This window comes from Panthera leo, chromosome B4, assembly GCF_018350215.1.
Source record: "Panthera leo isolate Ple1 chromosome B4, P.leo_Ple1_pat1.1, whole genome shotgun sequence".
Classification (NCBI taxonomy): domain Eukaryota; kingdom Metazoa; phylum Chordata; class Mammalia; order Carnivora; family Felidae; genus Panthera; species Panthera leo.
In genome coordinates this window covers 141,293,876-141,313,069 of record NC_056685.1, presented here as the reverse complement: position 1 = coordinate 141,313,069, position 19,194 = coordinate 141,293,876, and the positions used below count along the sequence as shown (strand labels likewise).

Genomic DNA, 19,194 nt, shown 5'->3' with positions numbered 1-19,194 from the left:
TGAGTGGGGTTCTGCAGGGGTGGGGCCTTGCACAGGGCAGGGGCCAGGAGCCAGCTGCTCCTGTCTGCTCCAAATCTCATGAAGAAATAAAAAATAAAATCAAAGTTCTCCTTTTTGCCACCAACTCAAATGAAGGCTGAGACAGCTTCGGGTAGACCGTTTTATCCTCCTCGCTGCAAAGTTCTGCGCATAAAAGGACTTCATTCACAGGTGTGAGGGAGCAGTAGCAGTGCAGCTGACCTTGGATTTGGTGGGTGTGACCTCGGGAGTGGAAGTTAGACATGTGCCAGGTCCTGTCTTCTGGGTTATGTGCCAATTCCACAGGACATGATCCATGCAGGGTGGGGGGCGTGTTCGGGGAGAGATTCCATGCTATGTGCCAATTCCCACCCCCACACACCTCACACTCGTGCAGGTCCCGCCACACCTGTGTCCACACCTGCAAGCCAGGCAAGGCCAGCTCACGGCAGCGGTTTTGGGGATAAGGAGCCCGGTGCCCTGGCTCTGCTCAGCACCAAGGCGGTGTTCCTTAACATCACCTCTGCAGAGAGAGTGCCATTCACGTCCCATCACCCTCATCCTCGGGGGTGGTCTTGGATCCCCACTTGGCACTTGGAGGAGGGTCTTCCGCCAGGCTCCCTGGTCATGGGGTTTGCCCTCTGTGCCTCTTTTGAGGAAGTCAGAGACACTGCTCAGCTTGAGAGGCTCAGAAGTTGGGGGCAGGCCTTCTGACCTCAGCTGTGGCTGGCTGGGCCATCCTAAAAGGACTTGCTTCTTCACTCTGCTCTCAGCCTGCCTGTGGGCTGCACACTCCTGGGGCAGCTCTCACCTGGTGGGGGCCAGGAGCCAGCAGGTAAATGTTCCCGTTCCCCATCCTTCAGGTGATGGCTCAGGGAGGCCTGGAGTTTGGGTCTCCACCAGCTTCTCCTCCCCCCAGTGCCTCTCCCCTTCCCACTCCTCACCAGGGCACTCAGTGGGGCTCTTGCAAGACCAGCTGCCTGCCCCTTTGTCCATGCTCTTCTTCTGGCATAAAATTGAGCACAGTGCCAGGAGGTACAGCAGCCTTCAGGCAGTCATGAGGACAAAGACCAAGCACCCAAGACCAGGACCAAGGGAAGGAGCCTGCTATGTCCCAAGTAGCCTTCTTCTAGTAGCCAAGCCAGCCTCCACACCTCGTACCCTAATTGATCAGATCGGTCTCCCTGGTGTTTTCTCTTAGAGCTGAATGCTTTGCATCACACCTATTATATGATCTATTGTTGAAATATTTTCATTGACATCCCAAAATAACTGTGTTCTCTATATGCAGAATGTAAAATCCAGGGTGGATGTATGTTTGTTGTGCTTCATTAATTATATATATATAAATCTATATATAGAGAGAGAGAGAAAGGAGACTAGAAAAAATACACCAGAATATTAGCAATAGTTGTCTTTGAGTTGATATGAGAATTTTTTTATCTTCCTTCTATTTTCTGCAGTGTCCAAAATTCCCATAATGACCGTGTGCTCTTTATAATGGAAAAATAACACTTTAAAAAATAGACAAATTCTATTTTGAATAGTGTTTATAAAAATGATAATGAGCACTGGGGCGCCTGGGTGGCGCAGTCGGTTAAGCGTCCGACTTCAGCCAGGTCACGATCTCGCGGTCCGTGAGTTCGAGCCCCGCGTCAGGCTCTGGGCTGATGGCTCGGAGCCTGGAGCCTGTTTCCGATTCTGTGTCTCCCTCTCTCTCTGCCCCTCCCCCGTTCATGCTCTGTCTCTCTCTGTCCCAAAAATAAATAAAAAACGTTGAAAATGATAATGAGCACTATGTGATGAAGTGCTGTTCTTGGCCTTGTCTGCGGGGCAAGTTCATGGAAGCCTCGTCAACATCCAGAGATGCGTACTTTTATTGTGGTCCAATAACCTTTTTTGTTTGCATTTAATTAATATACCTTTACTTTTGTATTTTTAGTTTTTCTGTGGATGTTTCTATTGCACTTGGGAGTCTCTAATAAGCACATATAATACTTGAAACAATTAAGACAAGTTCATACAGGAAAAAAGGAAGAGAAGCAGTGAAACCGCCCCTCTTCATGTTCACTCCTTTTTCTAACACAGGTTCTGCACACTTTTTTTCCTACCATAGCATAACAAATGTTTTCTGGGTTATTACTTTTTTCATACCTGTCCGATATTTCAATTAGGTAAGTATACCTTAAATTTAGCTGGTCAAAATTTAGATTTTTATGCTTTCAACATTTTAAACAAGAATGAATACAAAGCTTTTCGTTTAGAATCCTATCCTTAGCCTGGTTTCCAGAAGTCAGAGCCATGGCATTAGAGTCTTACTCAGCACACAGGGCTCCAAGGACTTCAGCATGTGTGCACTGGGCTCCCAGAGGACAGGGGGCATCAGCCACACCCCTGCTCTCTTGGACTCATATTCCACAGCCTCTGCCAGGGGAGCAAGCAGGAGAGACCCCTAATCCAACTCCAAGGCTCAGGGTCCCCCAGCACCCAGGAGGACAGGTCACCCAGCAACGTACAGAGGACAACAGATGACCACAGGAAGCTCAGAGGTTCCAAGGGCAGAAATGGGGTGGAGGGACTGGGGCCTCGAGAGGGGCAGGAACAGGGCAGTTTTGATAGGGAGCCACTGCAGTTTAGGAGGGATAGTGTCCGCTGAGGTTTCTGTTTAAAAGCGTGGGGTTAAAAGTGCCAGTGGATTCACAGATGCCGGTTGAGGCAGGAAGCCTGGAGGAGGCCTTTGATGCACAGAGATACATAGGTGGACATCGAGGTGGTTTGATCCAGGCAGAGGTGGGGGGATGAAGGGGCAGACTTAGGGGTGACGGGGTGGAGGTGAAGGCAGCTGCAATGGGGTCTCTAGGGCAACTCTAGTTCAGGTGCCCGAGAAAAAGCGTAAAACCCAGAACACAGTTAAACAAGAGCAGGTGGGGAGATGCTTATGTGAGTTCTAAGTGTCCACAGCCCCTACTGAGCTGTCTGGGCCCTCTGCACCTCAGTGCTCTCATTAGGGTCATTGCATTTACAGTACTCTGCAAAGCCCCAGCCCACTGACCCGCTGAAGGAGTGGCTTCCAGTGTCAGCTGGGATTGGGGAGTTAATGTGTAGCACACGACTGAGCCAAGTGGTCTGCTCAGAGGCAGAATGTTGGAGCTCTGTACAGGGAAGGCATTGAGTCCAAGGGAAGAAGCCAGTAAGAGAGAACCCAGGATGCAGCCAGGGATGGGGTCTGCAGCACAGCTGAACTAGAGGAAACCCTGAGATTCAAGGAGCAGCTGGAAAGGGGAAGAAAGACAGGCAGGTGCAGGAAAGGAGGTCAAAGAGACGGGAGAAAGATGGGCAGGTATGGGAAGGGTCCTGCTAAGAGGGAGCCGTTCCAGCTAAAGGACACCCAAACATGGCCAAGCTGGAGGGAAAGGTTAATGCTACAGAAAAATGGGGAGATGATTTGGAGGAACTGAGGTGGAGGTGTGGGTGGGCATGTGGTGCCTTTCCTGAGATGAATGAGGACAGTGAGCACAGGTGGGCAGTGAGGACAGGAGGGCAGTGAGGACAGGAGGGCAGTGAGGACAGGAGGGCAGGAGGACAGGAGGGCAGGAGGACAGGAGGGCAGTGAGGGCAGGAGGGCAGTGAGGACAGGAGGGCAGGAGGACAGGAGGGCAGGAGGACAGGAGGGCAGTGAGGGCAGGAGGACAGTGAGAGCAGTGAGGACAGGAGGGCAGGAGGGCAGTGAGGACAGTGAAGACAGTGAGGGCAGTGAGGGCAGCACGACAGAAGGGCAGGAGGACAGAAGGGCAGGAGGACAGGAGGGCAGGAGGACAGGAGGGCAGTGAGGGCAGGAGGACAGTGAGAGCAGTGAGGACAGGAGGGCAGGAGGGCAGTGAGGACAGTGAAGACAGTGAGGGCAGTGAGGGCAGCACGACAGAAGGGCAGGAGGGCAGGAAGACAGGAGGGCAGTGAGGGCAGTGAGGACAGGAGGGCAGGGCATGGAGAATTCCCACCTGAGCGAAGGAAGAGCAGAGTGCAGGTGGGTTGGGGGGGGGGGGTCCTTTTGGTGATGCAGCCAGAGGATCTGTGGGTCATGCTTCCGTGCCCGGGTACATTAGGGTGCAAGTTTCAAACATACACAGCTAGGGCTCTCTGCCTCATCACAACTTAGTGGGAAAGTCTCCTCAGACAGACATTCTACTTGGACTCTCGACAGTAGAGCTGGAACGTTCCCGTGTCCTGGTTTGTAAGCTGCGTGTCCACTGCGCAGCTAGTCCCTGCTCTGTTGGTGGGGCTGTCTACATACCAAAGGTCCGGACCATTTATTAACTCTTATTTTGAGTAGAGGCATGTGATTTTTTTAAGTTTGTTTATTTATTTACTTATTTATTTATAGCACGCGAGTGGGGAGAGAGAGAATCACAAGCAGGCTCTGCACCGTCAGCACAGAGCCCCATGCAGGGCTCAAACTCATGACCGTGAGATCATGACCTGAGCCAAAATCGAGTCAGATGCTCAACCAGCTGAGCCATCCGGGCATCCCCACAGCATGTGGTTTTCATAGACACTAGTTTTAAATTTATATGCAGTGAATCTGTCTAACCCTCCCATCACTCACTCTCATTTCATAACTTGCCCTGTAATCTTCCTAGTGTTGGTTGCACTGGTCTGGCTCTGGGGGAAGGACCCAGACCCACCCTCATGAAGGCCCTGCCTGTCACGCTGACCTCAGCACCCAAGATCTGGGGCTCACCTGGGGACCGGGGACAGGAAACCCATTCTCCGGCAGATAGTATCTACAACCAGCTAGAGGCCTAGTGACAAATAGCCACATTTCTTCTTCTGGATTTCTGTGAAAAATTTTTCAACACCAATTTTAAGATTGAAACAGACTGACCCCCTGTTCTCCCTCTCACACACTCACAAGCGTGCATATACACCCATGGGCGCACGCGCGCGCACACACACACACACACACGCACACACTGATCTGAGCCATACCAGCTCCCCCATGTGACCACCACCCCCAGCCTGGAGCTCTGGTGTGGACAGAGGAACACACAGGTGTGACCAGTGCCCCCTCTCTTTCTCTGGGCCCAGCTTCCTCCCTGGCCAATCCAGCACATTTGGGGAGAATCCCTAGGAAGGTCCACGGCATGATTTTGGAGAGTACTTCTCACGACTCCATCAACGTGGAGTCTTGGTCCCCACTGCCAGGGGCAGCTCCCAGTCCCTTATCTGTGCCACCGTCCCCCAGAAACAGCCAGTGTCACACCAAGCAGAGAGTTTATTGAGGCGCTAGACTGCGGGGAGTGTGCAGCGGCGAAGCGGACGCTGGTGCGACCAGGGCCAGGGCGGGCGCCCTCCTCCTAGCGTCTGGGGGCTTGGGGTAAGCGTCCAGAGCTACTCCTAATCTCCCCCAAGCCCCTTCTGGGGAACCCCTCCCTGCTTCCCCCTGAGCTCCACGGAGGGCAGTTTGGGGGTCCCTCTCTTTGTCCCTGTGGTCAAGGATGGGATAATCCCTTGAGATTCACTATAAAAATTAAAATTCCTTTATAAATCACAGGGGAGGGGCAGGAGGGGATCACCTGGGAGCTTGGTGCCACTGGCCACCTAGAGCCTCTCCTTCCTCTACAACCCTCCCAGTTCTGACCCCAAGTGAAGAGCAGAGGGTGAGAGTTTGCAGGCACAGAGAGGGGCAGAGACAGAAACAAGGAGATAGGAGGAGGTCAAGGGGCAGATGAGGGCGACACAGAGAGAAAGAACGGATCGGAGGGAAAGTGGAGAGGTGCGGACTCCTCTCTCCCGAAGCCCCTGGGGAGCACGGAGGAAACTCCCTGGACGTCAGTTCCCACGTGCCCCCAGTCCAGCTCTTGCCAAAGCCGCAGTGGCTTCTTGAGACACGCCCAGCCCCAGCTGCACCCGCAGCAGGAGCCCGGTGGCGGCTACTCCAGGTAGATGTCCTCTGTGGGGCAGGCGTACTCCAGGTGCTCCTGGTAGTACTCCAGGAAGGCGCGGCTGGGGGAGAGAGCGTCATCCGCCAGCCACCCGGGGCCACCTGAGTCACCCGCACCCCCACGCCCCACGCTCTCCCTCCTCACCCACCTGGGCCTGCCCGTGTCACCCCTGGACCCCATTCCTCAGCTCTCCAGGCCCGTGGGGCAACGTGCCTCTTCCACCCCCAGCACCCTCCCCCTAGGCTCCTGCCCCACGTCTGCAGACTTGCTTTCCGTCAACTTCTTCCCACTCTCCAGCTCTACGGCTCCTCATCTGGCCTTCCCCTCACTCCCTTACAAACTCCCCACCCCATGCCGGGCCTTCCCCACAAACCTCACCTCCCTGCCCGTCTTCCCAGCCCTACTCTCCCCACCCCCCGCCGGGCACTCACGCACCAGCTCTGCGTCCCACACGCCCCCCAGCCAACCCTCCCCCCCCCAGCTCACCCCACACTCTGGGCCACGGGCCTCATGGACTCCTGGGACACAAAGACGTGGCAGGCAAAACGGCTCAGCAGAGGGTGTTTGGTGATGAAGCCGAAATAGCTGAAGGGGAGTTGGTGCAGAAGAACGTGAGAGCACACACACCTCAGGCCCCCCTTAAGATCTGGAGAGGAGTCAGGGACAGAGGGCTCCGGAAGAGAGTAAGGGGAGGGGACAGTGTGTGGGTCACAGGACTTCCACATTTCAAGGTGACTTTTTGGGCTCTAGTGCAAGCACAGTGCTCGGCACCTAAGAGGAGTGAGTGGCCTGTGTTGCCTTCTCCACGACAGGGGTGCCCCGCCAGGGCCACCCGCCTCCGTGGCTCCCCACCCAGAGCACACGGCAGGGCCTCCCTCCTGCCCTCTAGATGTGAGTCACGTGAGCCTGCACCGTCCCATCTCTGGTCCTGCCAACTCTTGCAGCTCTTATCTGAGCTCTGATTTGGGGCGTGGCCTTGGCCCTCAACCCGCAAAACCCTCTTCATGGAGAGACACCTCCCACTCTGGTTCTGTCACAACCTTTCAGTCACCGCCCCAGCTCTTCCCTGAATCTGCCCTGTTCTCTTCGCGAAGACATTAACGAAAGTTACCGTCCAGAGGGAGAGCCTGTCAGAGCCCCGCGGCATGAGTCTGGAGTCTCCCCCACTGTGGCCCATCCAACCCACATCACACTGCATTGGGCTCCCGTGGTTCTGCCACATGGGAATCCACATGACAGCGTCACGGCCAAAACAGCATGCTCGTGCTGTCGGTGAAGAGCCGCATCTCAAACGCCGCGTTCAGTCGCATTTATCGTCACCGTCGCTTCGATGGGGCTACCGAGTCCCGGGCACCGCCCTCCGCCCTCCCTGCTCTCACCTCACATAAACTTCACGACAGCTCCGTGAGGTCAGTGTCCCGTTTACTGTCTCTACATGATGGAAATGAGGCGCCGAGGCAGTCAGAAACCTGCCCAAGGACGCACGGCCAGTCTGTGGCAGCGCAGGAGTACTTGTGGCGATCTGCGACCTAACAAGCCACGTACTCCTGTTTCATCCGGCACATTCCGGACCTGCTGCCTCCTTCACAAGGAAGTGAGCTACCCCTTGGCCTAACGCTGTTTCATCAGCGCCTCCTTACCGTGAAGGACTGCGCCGAGTTCCGGAGTAATGCGTATTAGGAAGGCCTGGCCAGGAGAGCAGCTCCTGTGTCCCCTCCCCTCCACCCACCACCTCCACTGCTTGCATCCTAAACCACTGGTCTGACCATCCTTCTCTCATGCGCTTGCGCTTGGGTCGTGTTTAGGTGTCCAGACCTGAGCTTGTGGCACATGCAGTTTCCCTCCCGGTAGTGCCACCCTCAGCCCGCCGCCCGTGCAGGTGTGGCCTCCATGCAGACCAGTCCTGTGGTGCCCGAGCGCCCTGCTGTTTGGTCTGAGCCCTGACACTCTACTCCAGCTCTGCATCCTGACAAGCCAGCTGGTCAACCCAACTGAGTCACACTCAGTGACACCACTGCCAACGGGATGAAATACAAGCTCTTTGACAGAGTCAAAGGCCACCGGTACTCCTAGTGTCCCTCCAGCCTCATTCCAGCTGTTCCCCAAGACACCTAGTACCCCCCACCCACAGCCTTGGCTCACCTGGCTCCCTACCAAGACCTGCCCCGTTACTTACTTGTCTTCCAAGGCTCACAGAATGCTTGCCAGTCCCCACCTGAGTCCCAAGAGAACTCACCCACCTCTCTACAGGTCTGCTCACTGGAGCCCCATAGCGACATCTGCCAGGCCCCGATAGATGCTTCTAGTGCTGACTCGTCTATGTGTCTGTCTCCCCACCCGGACCAGATGGGAGCTTGTTTTGTCCGTGTCTCCTGAGCCCAGTGCAGAGCGGGCGCCATGTAAGGGCTCAACTCACAGAGCCACGTGGCTGCAGGCGGGGCAGTCAGGGCGGTGGAGGACGGGAATCATAGAGGGGCGGCCCTGGGGTTTTATGGGGGCTCTGAGGAAGAGAAGGCTCTCACCAGCTGTTGCGGGGATGGCAGCCACAGAAGGAGATGTTCTTCATCTGGAAGAAGTGGCTGCAATGCTGGAACTAGAGCAGAGGCGGCAGGTGTCTGCCAAGTTAGACGGAGGGCCTGGAGCCACTCCTGGCACCCCTGCCACCCTCCCTCCGTCGGACCCTCTTGCCTTAGCCCGTCCCCAGCCTCCCCTGTGCCTCAGACCCCTACACCCCCACCTCAGGTCCTCCGCTTAGACTCAGCTTGACCCCCCGAAGGGAAATCTCAAGGTCACAGGAGGCAGGAGGACGCAGGTGGACCGTCAGCTTCCGGGCAGTAGCAATCTGGGGAAGAAGTTAGGGGAGAGAGGGTCTCAAGGGCCTACAAGGGTGTCTTCGTCTCCCCTTGGTGCAACATTTGCATTATGGATGAACGCTCTTGGCACTGACTCTCGAACGTGTGAGCCAGGGGTCTTGGCCATTCCTTAGGCTCAGGACCACCTGGTCACCTCTCTGCACAAAGCCTGCCATTTCCTTCTGTTCCTCCAGACAGGACCACAGCTCCCACCACCCCAGGCCTCCTCACTGCCCACCCCACGAGCTGGATGGGAGTTCTCAGGCACAGGGCCGTCCTGCTCTTCCGCTGCTTTTCTACTCAGTCACAGGACCAGTAGAGGGCAGGTGCTCATTAAATGTTGACTAAGAACAAATGAGGGAGCAAATGACGGAGGAAAGGACGTATGAGAGTTGGTCTTGATTTGCAGACAAAAAGAAGATGGACTGCAGGAAAGCAGAGGTCCCACTGAGCCCGCCAAGAGACCCCAAGGTGCTGGGAGGCAGCTGCCAAGCTCTGCCCTCTGACCAGGCCTCTGAATCAGAGCTGGGATCCCTGCCCCCTGAGGCTCCCAAGGCCCCACCTGAACCCTCTATGGTCAGAGGCCTGGGGCCTCCAGAGGCTGTGCAAGCCTACAGGACTGAGGTGGACCCCTGCCTCCAGACTGACCTTCTGCATGGCTGCACACAGGATGCCATTGCCCTGGTGACAGGGCACCTCTACAGAGCCCAGGAACTGCACGTCGAACCGCTCCACCCAGCAGGGACTCCGCTTGCTCCCTGGAGGGGTGGGGAGGGGAGGGGAGTATCATAAGGGGTCTAGATCAGGCCAGTGGCGGGGCGGGTGGTGGGGGGGGGGGGAGGGGAGGAGGGCGGCTGGGTAGCAAACTACACCTCGGGGATGGGACCTCACCCAGCAGGTCCTTGGCAGGACCGGGCACCGCGTGGGCGTAGAAGGCAGGGAAGACCCCTCGCTCCCCTGTGCGCATGTTGAAGCCACGGAACCAGAAGTCGTCCTCCTCGGCCTCCACCAGCACCGGGTCATCCACATCCAGCTCCAGTTCATCCGGATGGCGGGGGATGAACCTGAGATGAGGTCAGAGGTGGGAGATCACTGGAGGAGGGGCAGCACTGGCTGGGATGCGTCCCCCCCGCGGGCCCAACGGTGTCTGCAGACCAAGGTTGGGGATCACTGCCGGCACGTGAGGAGGCAGTACCTGAAGACAGCCCGATGAGTTTGCTCTCGCTCCTCCCCGTTGACCAAGCAGGAAAAAAGGCCAAAGGACTCGGTGCCTGAGTGACAGAGACAGGGAAAGACAGACTCAGAGGTGGGAAAGGAAAGTACTTGAAGGCCTGGCCAACTTCCTCCCCCCAACAGTCTGCTGTAGGTCGTCCTGAGTCAGGGAGGGAAAGGGAACCAGCCCATCGGGGCGAGGAGGAGCATCGATCCCCGCAGGCGTCCCCGCCCCGTGAGGGACCTCAGGCTGCCCTGGGCGCACTCTGGGGACCTGCCTGCTCCCCGGGACCATCCCCCTTCCCCCACTTCCCACTCACTGGAAGAACGAGATGTGCTGTTGACAAAGACATTGAGGAACTTCTTGGAGAAGGTGAGGTCAGGGCTGTCTGGGGAGGCGTCCTCCGGGCCCTGACCGCCACTCAGAAGTGCAGCTGCTGTCTCTTCCTCGCTGGCCTCCCCGCCGCTGTCCTCCTCGCTGGCCTCCCCGCCGCTGTCCTCCTCGCTGTCCTCCCCGAGGCCAGCGCAGCGCCGAAGGCTCACCAGCTCTAGCTGCGTGTGCTCGTCCACCACCAGCGTGTACTTGACCGCATCGTACACCAGCGAGGCGTCCAGCGGCGCCGCGGGGCCCGCGCTCCGGCCCCCAGGGGGCCCCGCCTTGTCTTCAGTGTCATCCTCTTCCTCTTCCTCCTCGTCGTCCTCCTCCTCCTCCGAGCAGGCGGCGGAGCAGGCGCGGCCAGGACGGGCACCGCGGCCCGGAGCGGCCCACAGCGGCGTGATCGTGTCGCGTGTGGGGTTGCTGAGGAAGAGGCAGGGCCCGGGCTGCGCAGGGCCAGGCCGGGGTGCCGAGGGCACGGGCGGCGGCGGCCCGCACAGCGTCTCTATGTCCACCAGCTCCACGCCGCCCGGCCCCGCAGCCGCCTCAGGGGCCTGTGTGGCCCCGCCAGCCGGCGACACGGGCTCCCCCGAGGGACGCGACGCGGGGGACAGACACTGGCCAGGGCAGCGGATGGGCGAGGAGCCCTCGGAGATCATGCGGCTCACGAGGTTGCTGAGCAGCCAGGGCGAGTCGGCGTCTTCGCTGAGGTCTGGCTCGGACTCGGACCCTGACTCGTACTCGCTGTTGGTGTCGTCGTGGCCCACCGGCAGGAAGGCGGGGCGGCGCGGGGGCTCGCACGGGGCCTCGGGCTCGGGCTCGGGCTCGGAGGCAGGCGACGAGGCCTCCTCGATGGAGTTGGTGAGGTGCGAGGAGCGGCCGCTGCTGCTACTGCCGCCGTCGCTGCTCAGCTCCAGCTCCGTCTCGGAGATGGAGGAAATCATGCGCCCCAGGCGTGCGGCCCCAGCGTCCTCCGAGTCGGAGCCTGGCGACGACAGCTCCTGGCTGCTGCGCCGGCCTCCGCGGCCCCCGCTGGAGCGGCTGCCCAGGTCGGCCTCGATGCCAGGATCTGACGAGGGCGAGGCCCCACAGGGCGCGGGGGGGTCCGCCGGCCGGTTCCCTTCGCAATCGCAGCCTGGGCGCACAGGCGACTGTGCCCTACAGGGGCTCGCGTCTGTGGGCTGGAGGGGGGCGGGTGACTCTGCCGAGCAGGGGTATATGTCAGCAAGCCCACCAGGTTCCCTTCCTCCCCCCCACCTCCTGTGACCCCACCACCAGCACCACCACCCCGCTAACCTCTGAGGGGCTCCTGGGGAGGTGAGCACAGGACTGTTTCCTGCCAGGAAGCTGGAGGCGCTGGGGCAAAGCCTCCATTGTTGTTCAGGGAGTCCTGGGGGGGGGGGGTTGGGGGGGAACAGCAGTAAGACAGTGGTGCCCAGGAGGGTCTCCAGCTCTCAGGGGTAGGACAGGCTGTCGTGGGGAGCAGAGTTCCAGATGGTGGAAACACAGGTTTAGTTCCAGGGTGCTGTAGGTGGGTCTGGGTGCTCACCTGGGCTCCCAGTGTAGTCAGGTGGAGCGTGGTGGGCCGATTCTTGTGGGGCTCCTCCATGGAGGGGGAGGGGATCAGGGCCTCCTCTGGGGCAGGGGCCTCTAAGCCAGGGCCTCCTCCCTCCTTGCCCTCCCCTTCTCCTTCCTCCTCTTCTTCCTCCTCCTCCTCTTCTTCTTCCTCCTCCTCCTCTTCATTGTCATCGATCATCTCAAACTCCTGGAAGTCGTCCTGGAAGGAGCAGATGGGGTGCGGCTGCTCCGAACGTCCCAGGGAGAGACTGTCCTGCAAGAAGGAGGGACAGGCAGAGCTGGGCCAGAGCTCAATAGTGACTGGCGGTTCCAGGTGCCAGGAAAGGGGAAAGCAGGAAACTGTAAGTTAAGGGAGGGAAGACTCCAGTTCACTCTGCTCCCCATCAACTGATCAGTTGTTTATTTGTTTGTTTTTCAACCCGCATAAGATACAAAAGGATCCCTTCAGTTCTTGCTAAGAGCCCAGACTCTTAAGCTTAAGTGACAGAAATTCTCAGAGCGGCCGCAACCCACCTGCCATCCTCATGTTGCTCCCAAACCTCGTCACATTTGACACCAACACTCCTGTCTTCATAGCACTTTGACACAACTCACAATTACTCTACACCCCCAGCAAGCTGCAAGCCTCACCAGAGCAGGGCCGTGTCCATATTGTGTACCCTACACCGAAAACAAGACTTAGCCTGTGGATGCTAAGTGGAATGCATGAAGACAGCCCAGGATAAGCCAAGCTTGCACCCACCTCAGGGCCTTTGACACAGTTAATCACTTTCCTCCACTCCCTACTTCCCTCACCTGCCCAACCCCAGCTAGTCGTCCCTAAGGGCAAGGTTGTGTGCCATTTCCACCAGAAAGTCTCCCTAATGGCTTCAGTCTCTGTTGAGTTCCCTTCCCCCTCAGTGCACCTAGGAGCCCAGTCCTTGATACTCAGGCAGCCAGCCATTGCCTCTTATGACTTTCTCCCCTACTGAGTTAGAAGCTCCCAAGGGCAAGGGGCACACTGGTCCCATTCTCCTTCCACACACCTGGAAGCCCCCAGCACTTGCCACATGGGAGTTCCTCAGAAATGTTCTAGAGTGAGTAAAAACAAAAACGTGGAGAAAGGGAGGGAGAAGAGAAGAAGAAGGGGGAGATGGGGAGGAGAAAAGATTAGGGGTGGAGACGTAGGGCAGATAGATGGAAGCTTGAGAGATGGGGATAGGGTTAGGAAGGAGATGGCAGCTGGAAGGGGTTAGATCTTCCTAGAAAGTAGTCTGAAGACAGAAGGCACCCAAACCATAGGCACGCCTCCCCTCCCCCAAGCTAGCCCAGTGACAGGGCCAGGGGAGGAATGCTAGGGACAGCCCTCTGTGGAGGGCATAGAGTCTGAGAAAAGAGAGGTTTGATATCAAGGAAGACCCTGGACCAGGAGGCCAAAAGGGAGGGGGGAGTCAAAGGATTTCTATTTCAAGGCTGAGCGCAGACCCACCCTAAAACTCCAAGTGAGCATTAAACAGATCCGAAGTGAGGTTCTCCCTTAACAGGGTTCCATGACCCCAGCCCATTTCCCACCTTCTCGCAGTGGTCCGAGTCATAGCTGAGGCCCAGGCCACAGTCATCGGTGATCTCAGACAGGTCCTCATCGTCAAATTCTTCCAGGCTTATGTCCTGGGGGGGCCTGGGGAGGGGACCAGGGTCAGAGAGCAAGGACAGGGCTCCTGAGGGAGCCACCACCCCTGGACTCCCTCCCTGTCTGGAGGCTGGTCCTAAGGAGGAACCCCCAGCTGCTAAGCCCCATGGTCTCCAGAAACCCCAATTCTCAGATCCACATCCTGCCATCACCTTGAACCCCAGGCTCTGCTCTTCAGTGGATCCCCCACAATCTGAGCGATGACCAGTCCAGAAGAGCCATCTGTCCCCCCAATCCTCCCCACCCCCTCCTCCTCTCTCCTCCAGGCTACAGGCCCCTCTGGGTCACAGCTTCAGCCCCAGGGGAGTCAGTCTGAGCAGAGTGGGGGAAGGGGGGGAAGGGGGAGCTGAAGCTGCAGCAGCAGAAGGGGGGGGTGCGTTCAGGTGGGCCTGCTCTGAGAGCAGAGTCTAGCCACTTTGTCTCCCATTCTGTCTAAGGCAGGTCTACACCCAAAGGTCCAACCTTCTCCCCACCTCAGTCCCTTCCCCCAGGGCTCCAGGCTTGATTTCAACTCTCTCCCTCCCGGAGCTTTACAGGCCAAGACAGGCCTTCAGCAAAGAGAGGCCCAGCAAGGCCAAAAGGACACTGCCAAGCACAGAGGGCGGCTCAGCATCCTGCCCAGACAAGCTGCCCCTCAAAGGCTCAACCCAGGTCCTCCACCCTTGAGGGGTCAGCTGCCCCAGCTGGGTGCGGCACAGGGTCCTAGCGGGATATGGGGGTAGGGGCATTAGGCCTGGAGAAGGGGGAGAAGGGGCGGACAAAAATAGACCCTGAAGGGAAGGAGGATGATGTACAGGAGTCAGAGGCCTTAGGACCAGACAGGGGACTGGGGCTTGGGTCCCCAAAGGCGATGGGGGTGGGGTGGCAGGCCCGGGTCGGAGGAGGCTGGGGATGGGTCGGGGCGGGGGCTGTAGGAAGATAAGGGCCTGCCGAGGCCCGGGGCGCCAGAGTGCGTACCTGCAGCCTGGCGGCGACAGCGAGTGAAAGGTGGAAAGAGAAAACATCTCCGCCCGATCCGCCATCTTCTCCGGGGAAAGGCCTGCCGACTGCGGCGGGGGGAGGGGTGCGCGGAGCGACGGCCCCGCACGCCCTTCGTCGCTCCCTCCCTCGGTCCTCAGCCCTCCCCGAGTCACCTCGTGACACGCCCTGCGACACCCCGCCCGCCGACACACCTCGACACCCTGCCAGGACACCGCGGCAGGCGAGCGGCAGCGCCGCAGGGGGAGGGGAGGAGGGGAGGGAGGATCCGGGAGAGGAGGGAGGGGACAGGGGAGGGAGGGAGGGGGACGGCGGGGAAGCTGGTTGGAGGAGAGAAGATGGTTTGACTGAGAGGCTCTGGTTCGGGAGCGGTCGGGTTTGGGGTTTTTTTCGGGGTGGGGGGAGCAGGTGAGAAGCGGATTGGCGGGGATGAGGGTTAGGTATATGTACAGGAGGGTCTGCGGGTGGGGAGACACAGAGTGAGACCCTTAAATGAGAACCCTACGGTGGGAAAGTGGAGGAAGGCAGCTGTCTGGGTCCACAGACCTCTGGTTAACCGTGGGATTGGATTGTGGGGGCTCGTGGAGGGGCGGGTGCCGCCCCGGAGCTGAGCTGACGTCCGGAGGAATCAGAAGAGTTGGGGTCCCAAGCCTGGGTCTGAGGGGATGGAGACCGAGGCTGGGCTGGCTGCGGGTCCTAAGGGGCTGAGGGAGCTGTCCGCCTCTGGGTGCTGATCAGGGCTGGTTGGAGCTGTCCCACAAAGGGTGCTGATTGGGCCGCCAGAGATTTCTCCCTAAAACGTGCTGACTGGGCTGGAGGAGCTATTTCCCTGACGGGAGCTGATCACAGCTGAAGGAGCTGCTCTCCCAAATCTTGCTGATCGGTGCTGGACAGATACATCTGACCCGGGGATGCTGAGCTGGCTGGATTCGAAGTTAATCACACAGGATGCTTGATTGAGACTAACACGGAACTTTCAGGACACAGTACAGACTACGCAGACTGGACCGAGGTACTGTTGGGAATTGGGTGATAACCCTGATGCTATGTTCATTCAACTAGAAAAACTATTTCTTGAGCACCAACTATGTGATTGGCATTGTTCAGGATACTGACGTGTTCTGGCTTGTTACGGAGCTGTGTGGGGAGAGCGATGGTTGAAATGGAGCTCAAAGAGTTAGATTAGGTCAGGGTCAGCAGGTATTGGGGCAGGGGGAGGGCAGATCAGTGTTATGAGTACAGTTGACACAGACAGGTTGGAGGGGCAGTTTAGGGAAACATTGTGGAGAAGACTTGGCTAAAGAAGGAAGCTGGAGTTTCAACAAGAGTGCCATGAAAGTATCCTTTTCCCCCCTTGATGGAAATTATGTGCGCTGACATTTCTTTGTCTAATTTCTGTGGGAAGGATGTGGCTCTTGAATGATTAATGCCTGGAAACCACAAGGCAGAAGGAGCTCTTGCAAGTTGGGAAGGGCAACATCATTCTTTGGGAAAGAAGACCTATGGCCAAGGGTAGACTGTGCCTGCTTTTGTGCCTAATCACAATTTACATTTCATCTCAATTATGGTATTTTTCTAAGAATGGTACTTAATAGTTTATGTTATCCTCCCTAATGAATGAGAACTACAGGAGAGCAGAGACACTATCTTATCTCTCTTTGAACCTCCAAAGAGGTTCTTCTTTGAACCTCCAGTGCCTGGAACACAGCACATGCTCAGGAAATGTGTGAGTGAGCAAATGAATGAATGAGAGGGCTTATGGACTTCACCAGTCCATAAATGGGGCATTAAGTCCTTGTCTGCATGCTGTCTTTTCAATTTTAGGAGCACTAAGAACATTCCTCATTTCTGAGGTTCAAGGAGTCTGGACATATTAACAACTCCATGACTTTCCCCCACAAAACTCCAGATCACTCCCTAGAATTCACAGAGTTTTTACCCCAACTTCCCAGACTTCCTTTCAATCCTGTCTTGTCGTGAAACTAGACATCCACATAAATGGTCCATCCAACACCACCATGGTAAGACAGTTCCTTGACTTCTGATCAGTCAACAGTCTTCAACTCTTTCAATTCTAGCAACCTCTCCCATAAAGAGCCTCAGGATTTACTTCTGCCTGGAATTGCACCAACTTTGAATCCTTATATGTCTAAATTCCATCTCAAATTATCACTCCTACAATCCTCTTCAAGCCTCTCCACTTACTTCCCTCCCTCTTATCAGATGATACACCTGCGGATTCCAGGAGTATAAAGGTCATGAAGTTGGGGCTCCCACTCCTAATTTTACCTGTGAAGTCTTCCATTTGCCCCCAGAGCACAAATGGAAGGTCACCAGCCTTATAGTCTGAGAGATTGTGGTACTAATCTTTATCTTGCCATCAATTCTCTGAACATGGGAAAGTTACTCAATCCTACAGACCCCAGTTTCTTCATCTATACACTGATGCTATGAGGATCACGTGAGATAACACATGTAAAGCTCTAGGCATGGACCCAGATCCCAATCATGATCATTCAATATTCCTTCTCTCCCTGCTCCTCACCCTGGGACCCGTTTCCTCCCAAACCCTCAGGACTCTGCTCTTTCCATCTCAGAGATACATTGATATGAAAAGGCAAAGTCTCCTGAAGGAGTTTATGCTCCTTACATCTCCTACATTTCTTCAAATCTACACGTCACCTCATGTGATCCTCATAGCATCCTTGTATGGATGAAATAACAGATCCAGAGAGAGAGCTGATCAATCCCTCCTTGAAGTTCTTTCTTCCCTCAGCCTGTGGGCCCCATGCACTATTGGTTTTCCTCTTGCCTTCCTAACCACCCATTGTCAGTGTGCTTCCAGACTCCTTTTCCTTCCTTTAAACAACTCCACCACTTTAATAATTTGGTTTGCTCTATGGTCCACTAAGGTATGGACAGTTACTACAAAACACAAAATTGACTGGACTTATGTGGGAAAATTGAAATAGCAACACAGTTTCAGCAATCCTCAGCACAGATCAATTCTAAAAAATCAGAGGACGTTTTCTGACAATTTTCTCATAGATCAGAAAATAAGTGCAAACTAATCTGCTTTTATTCTGTTCATATACCATAGAAGTCCCACACACAAAAAAAGCAAAAATGCCAATGGCTGAAACTATGAACAGAAATCTATAAAAAGGATGAAAAGCTTAAGAGCCACACTTTATGGGGAATGCTGTCATAACCAATAACTTCACCACCTCCTGAATTTTTTTTAATGTTTATTTATTTTTGAGAGAGAGAGAGAGACAGAGTGTGAGTGGGGGAGGGGCAGAGAGAGAGGGAGACACAGAATCCAAAGCAGGCTGCAGGCTCTGAGCTGTCAGCACAGAGCCCAGCGTGGGGCCCGAACCCACAGACCACGAGATCATGACCTGAGCTGAAGTCAGACGCTTAACCGACTGAGCCACCAGGCGCCCCACCACCTCCTGAATTTTGATTTTAGGCATCCAGTTCTCTGACCAACACCTCCTACTTTTCTTGCTTTCTTACTATTATCACAATGACACCCACAATTCTTTGACCCAATAAGAAGCCTGTTCCAATTACTATTGCTGTGTAGAAAATTATCACTAAGTTTAGTGGATTTTTTTAAAAGCATTTTATTCTGCTTACAGTTTTGCAGTCATAAATTTGGGATTTAAAAGTCCTTGTCTGGGGCTTTTGGTGTGGTGTGGTTACTGTCAGAGATCAGCTGGCCTGGATGTCCAAGATGGCTCACTCACAAGGCTGGCAGTTGATACTGACTATTGACTGAGAGCTCAGCTGGGGCTGTCAACCAGCACCTACACCTGGCCTCTCTGGCATGGTATAGTCTCAGGGTAACTGGACTTTTTACAAGATGGCTGGCTTCCTCCAGAGTGAGTATCCTAGGAGGGCCAGGCAGAAGCTGCATGGCCTTTTATGATATAGCTTTGAAAGTCATATGGCATCACTTCTGCTATATTACCTTCATACCTATTGGTCAAAGTAGTCCCAAGACCCTCCAGATTCAAGAGAGAGGTCATAGACCCACCTCTCAGTAGGAGGAGTGTCAAGGAATTGGGGGCCATGTTCTAAAGCCACAGATCTCCAGTATGGTGACCCTCTCATTGTTCTCATTGCCATTCAAGCTCTTCTCTCTTGCATCATCAATGTCTCCTTCTCTTCTGGATCATTTCCATCAGCAAACAAGCAAAATCTAGGAATAAACAAGGAATCCAAAGTCATGGGGTTTACAGATATTGTTATGCCTTCAAGAAAAAGACAGTAAAAGAATATCCTTTATGGTTTAAGAAAGGAATCTCACAAACAGTTATGCCTTTCAGAAAACAGATTTCTACCAATAAGGAAAATGGTTATGACAATAAATCAGAGTTGAAGTTTTTTAAGGGATTGTTACTCTTAGGAAATAGCAACAATCTCTGAAATCTCAATGTCTTAAAACATTTCTTCATACAGAGTAGGACACCCAAAGACAGTTACATAAAAATTGAATACAGAAGAGGACTGTACGTTTTCACATGAGTCTTCACACTTGACCAGTATCATTGTCCCACATGG

At 55.5% G+C, this 19,194-nt stretch overlaps 1 protein-coding gene across 4 annotated transcripts in view; it reads right to left on the bottom strand.

The window, feature by feature from the left end:
* Positions 1–5,272: 5,272 nt before the first annotated feature.
* MAPK8IP2 (mitogen-activated protein kinase 8 interacting protein 2) overlaps positions 5,273–19,194 on the bottom strand; it is a 29,134-nt gene continuing 15,212 nt past the window's right edge. For 2 of the 4 annotated variants that reach the window (XM_042948239.1, XM_042948240.1), the window contains exons 2-13: positions 18,668–18,832; positions 13,530–13,635; positions 11,950–12,231; positions 11,697–11,790; positions 10,345–11,601; positions 10,008–10,083; positions 9,704–9,876; positions 9,461–9,570; positions 8,698–8,802; positions 8,483–8,553; positions 6,447–6,545; positions 5,273–6,021 (exon numbers count right to left, since the gene is read on the bottom strand). In XM_042948239.1, coding sequence (XP_042804173.1) covers positions 5,949–6,021; positions 6,447–6,545; positions 8,483–8,553; positions 8,698–8,802; positions 9,461–9,570; positions 9,704–9,876; positions 10,008–10,083; positions 10,345–11,601; positions 11,697–11,790; positions 11,950–12,231; positions 13,530–13,635; positions 18,668–18,759 — 2,538 coding nt within the window. In that variant the 5' untranslated portion in view covers positions 18,760–18,832 and the 3' untranslated portion in view covers positions 5,273–5,948. Of the gene's footprint in view, positions 6,022–6,446; positions 6,546–8,482; positions 8,554–8,697; positions 8,803–9,460; positions 9,571–9,703; positions 9,877–10,007; positions 10,084–10,344; positions 11,602–11,696; positions 11,791–11,949; positions 12,232–12,491; positions 12,569–13,529; positions 13,636–14,604; positions 14,825–18,667; positions 18,833–19,194 lie in introns of those variants that run through there. The other 2 variants (XM_042948241.1, XM_042948242.1) reach the window with 2 other exon arrangements.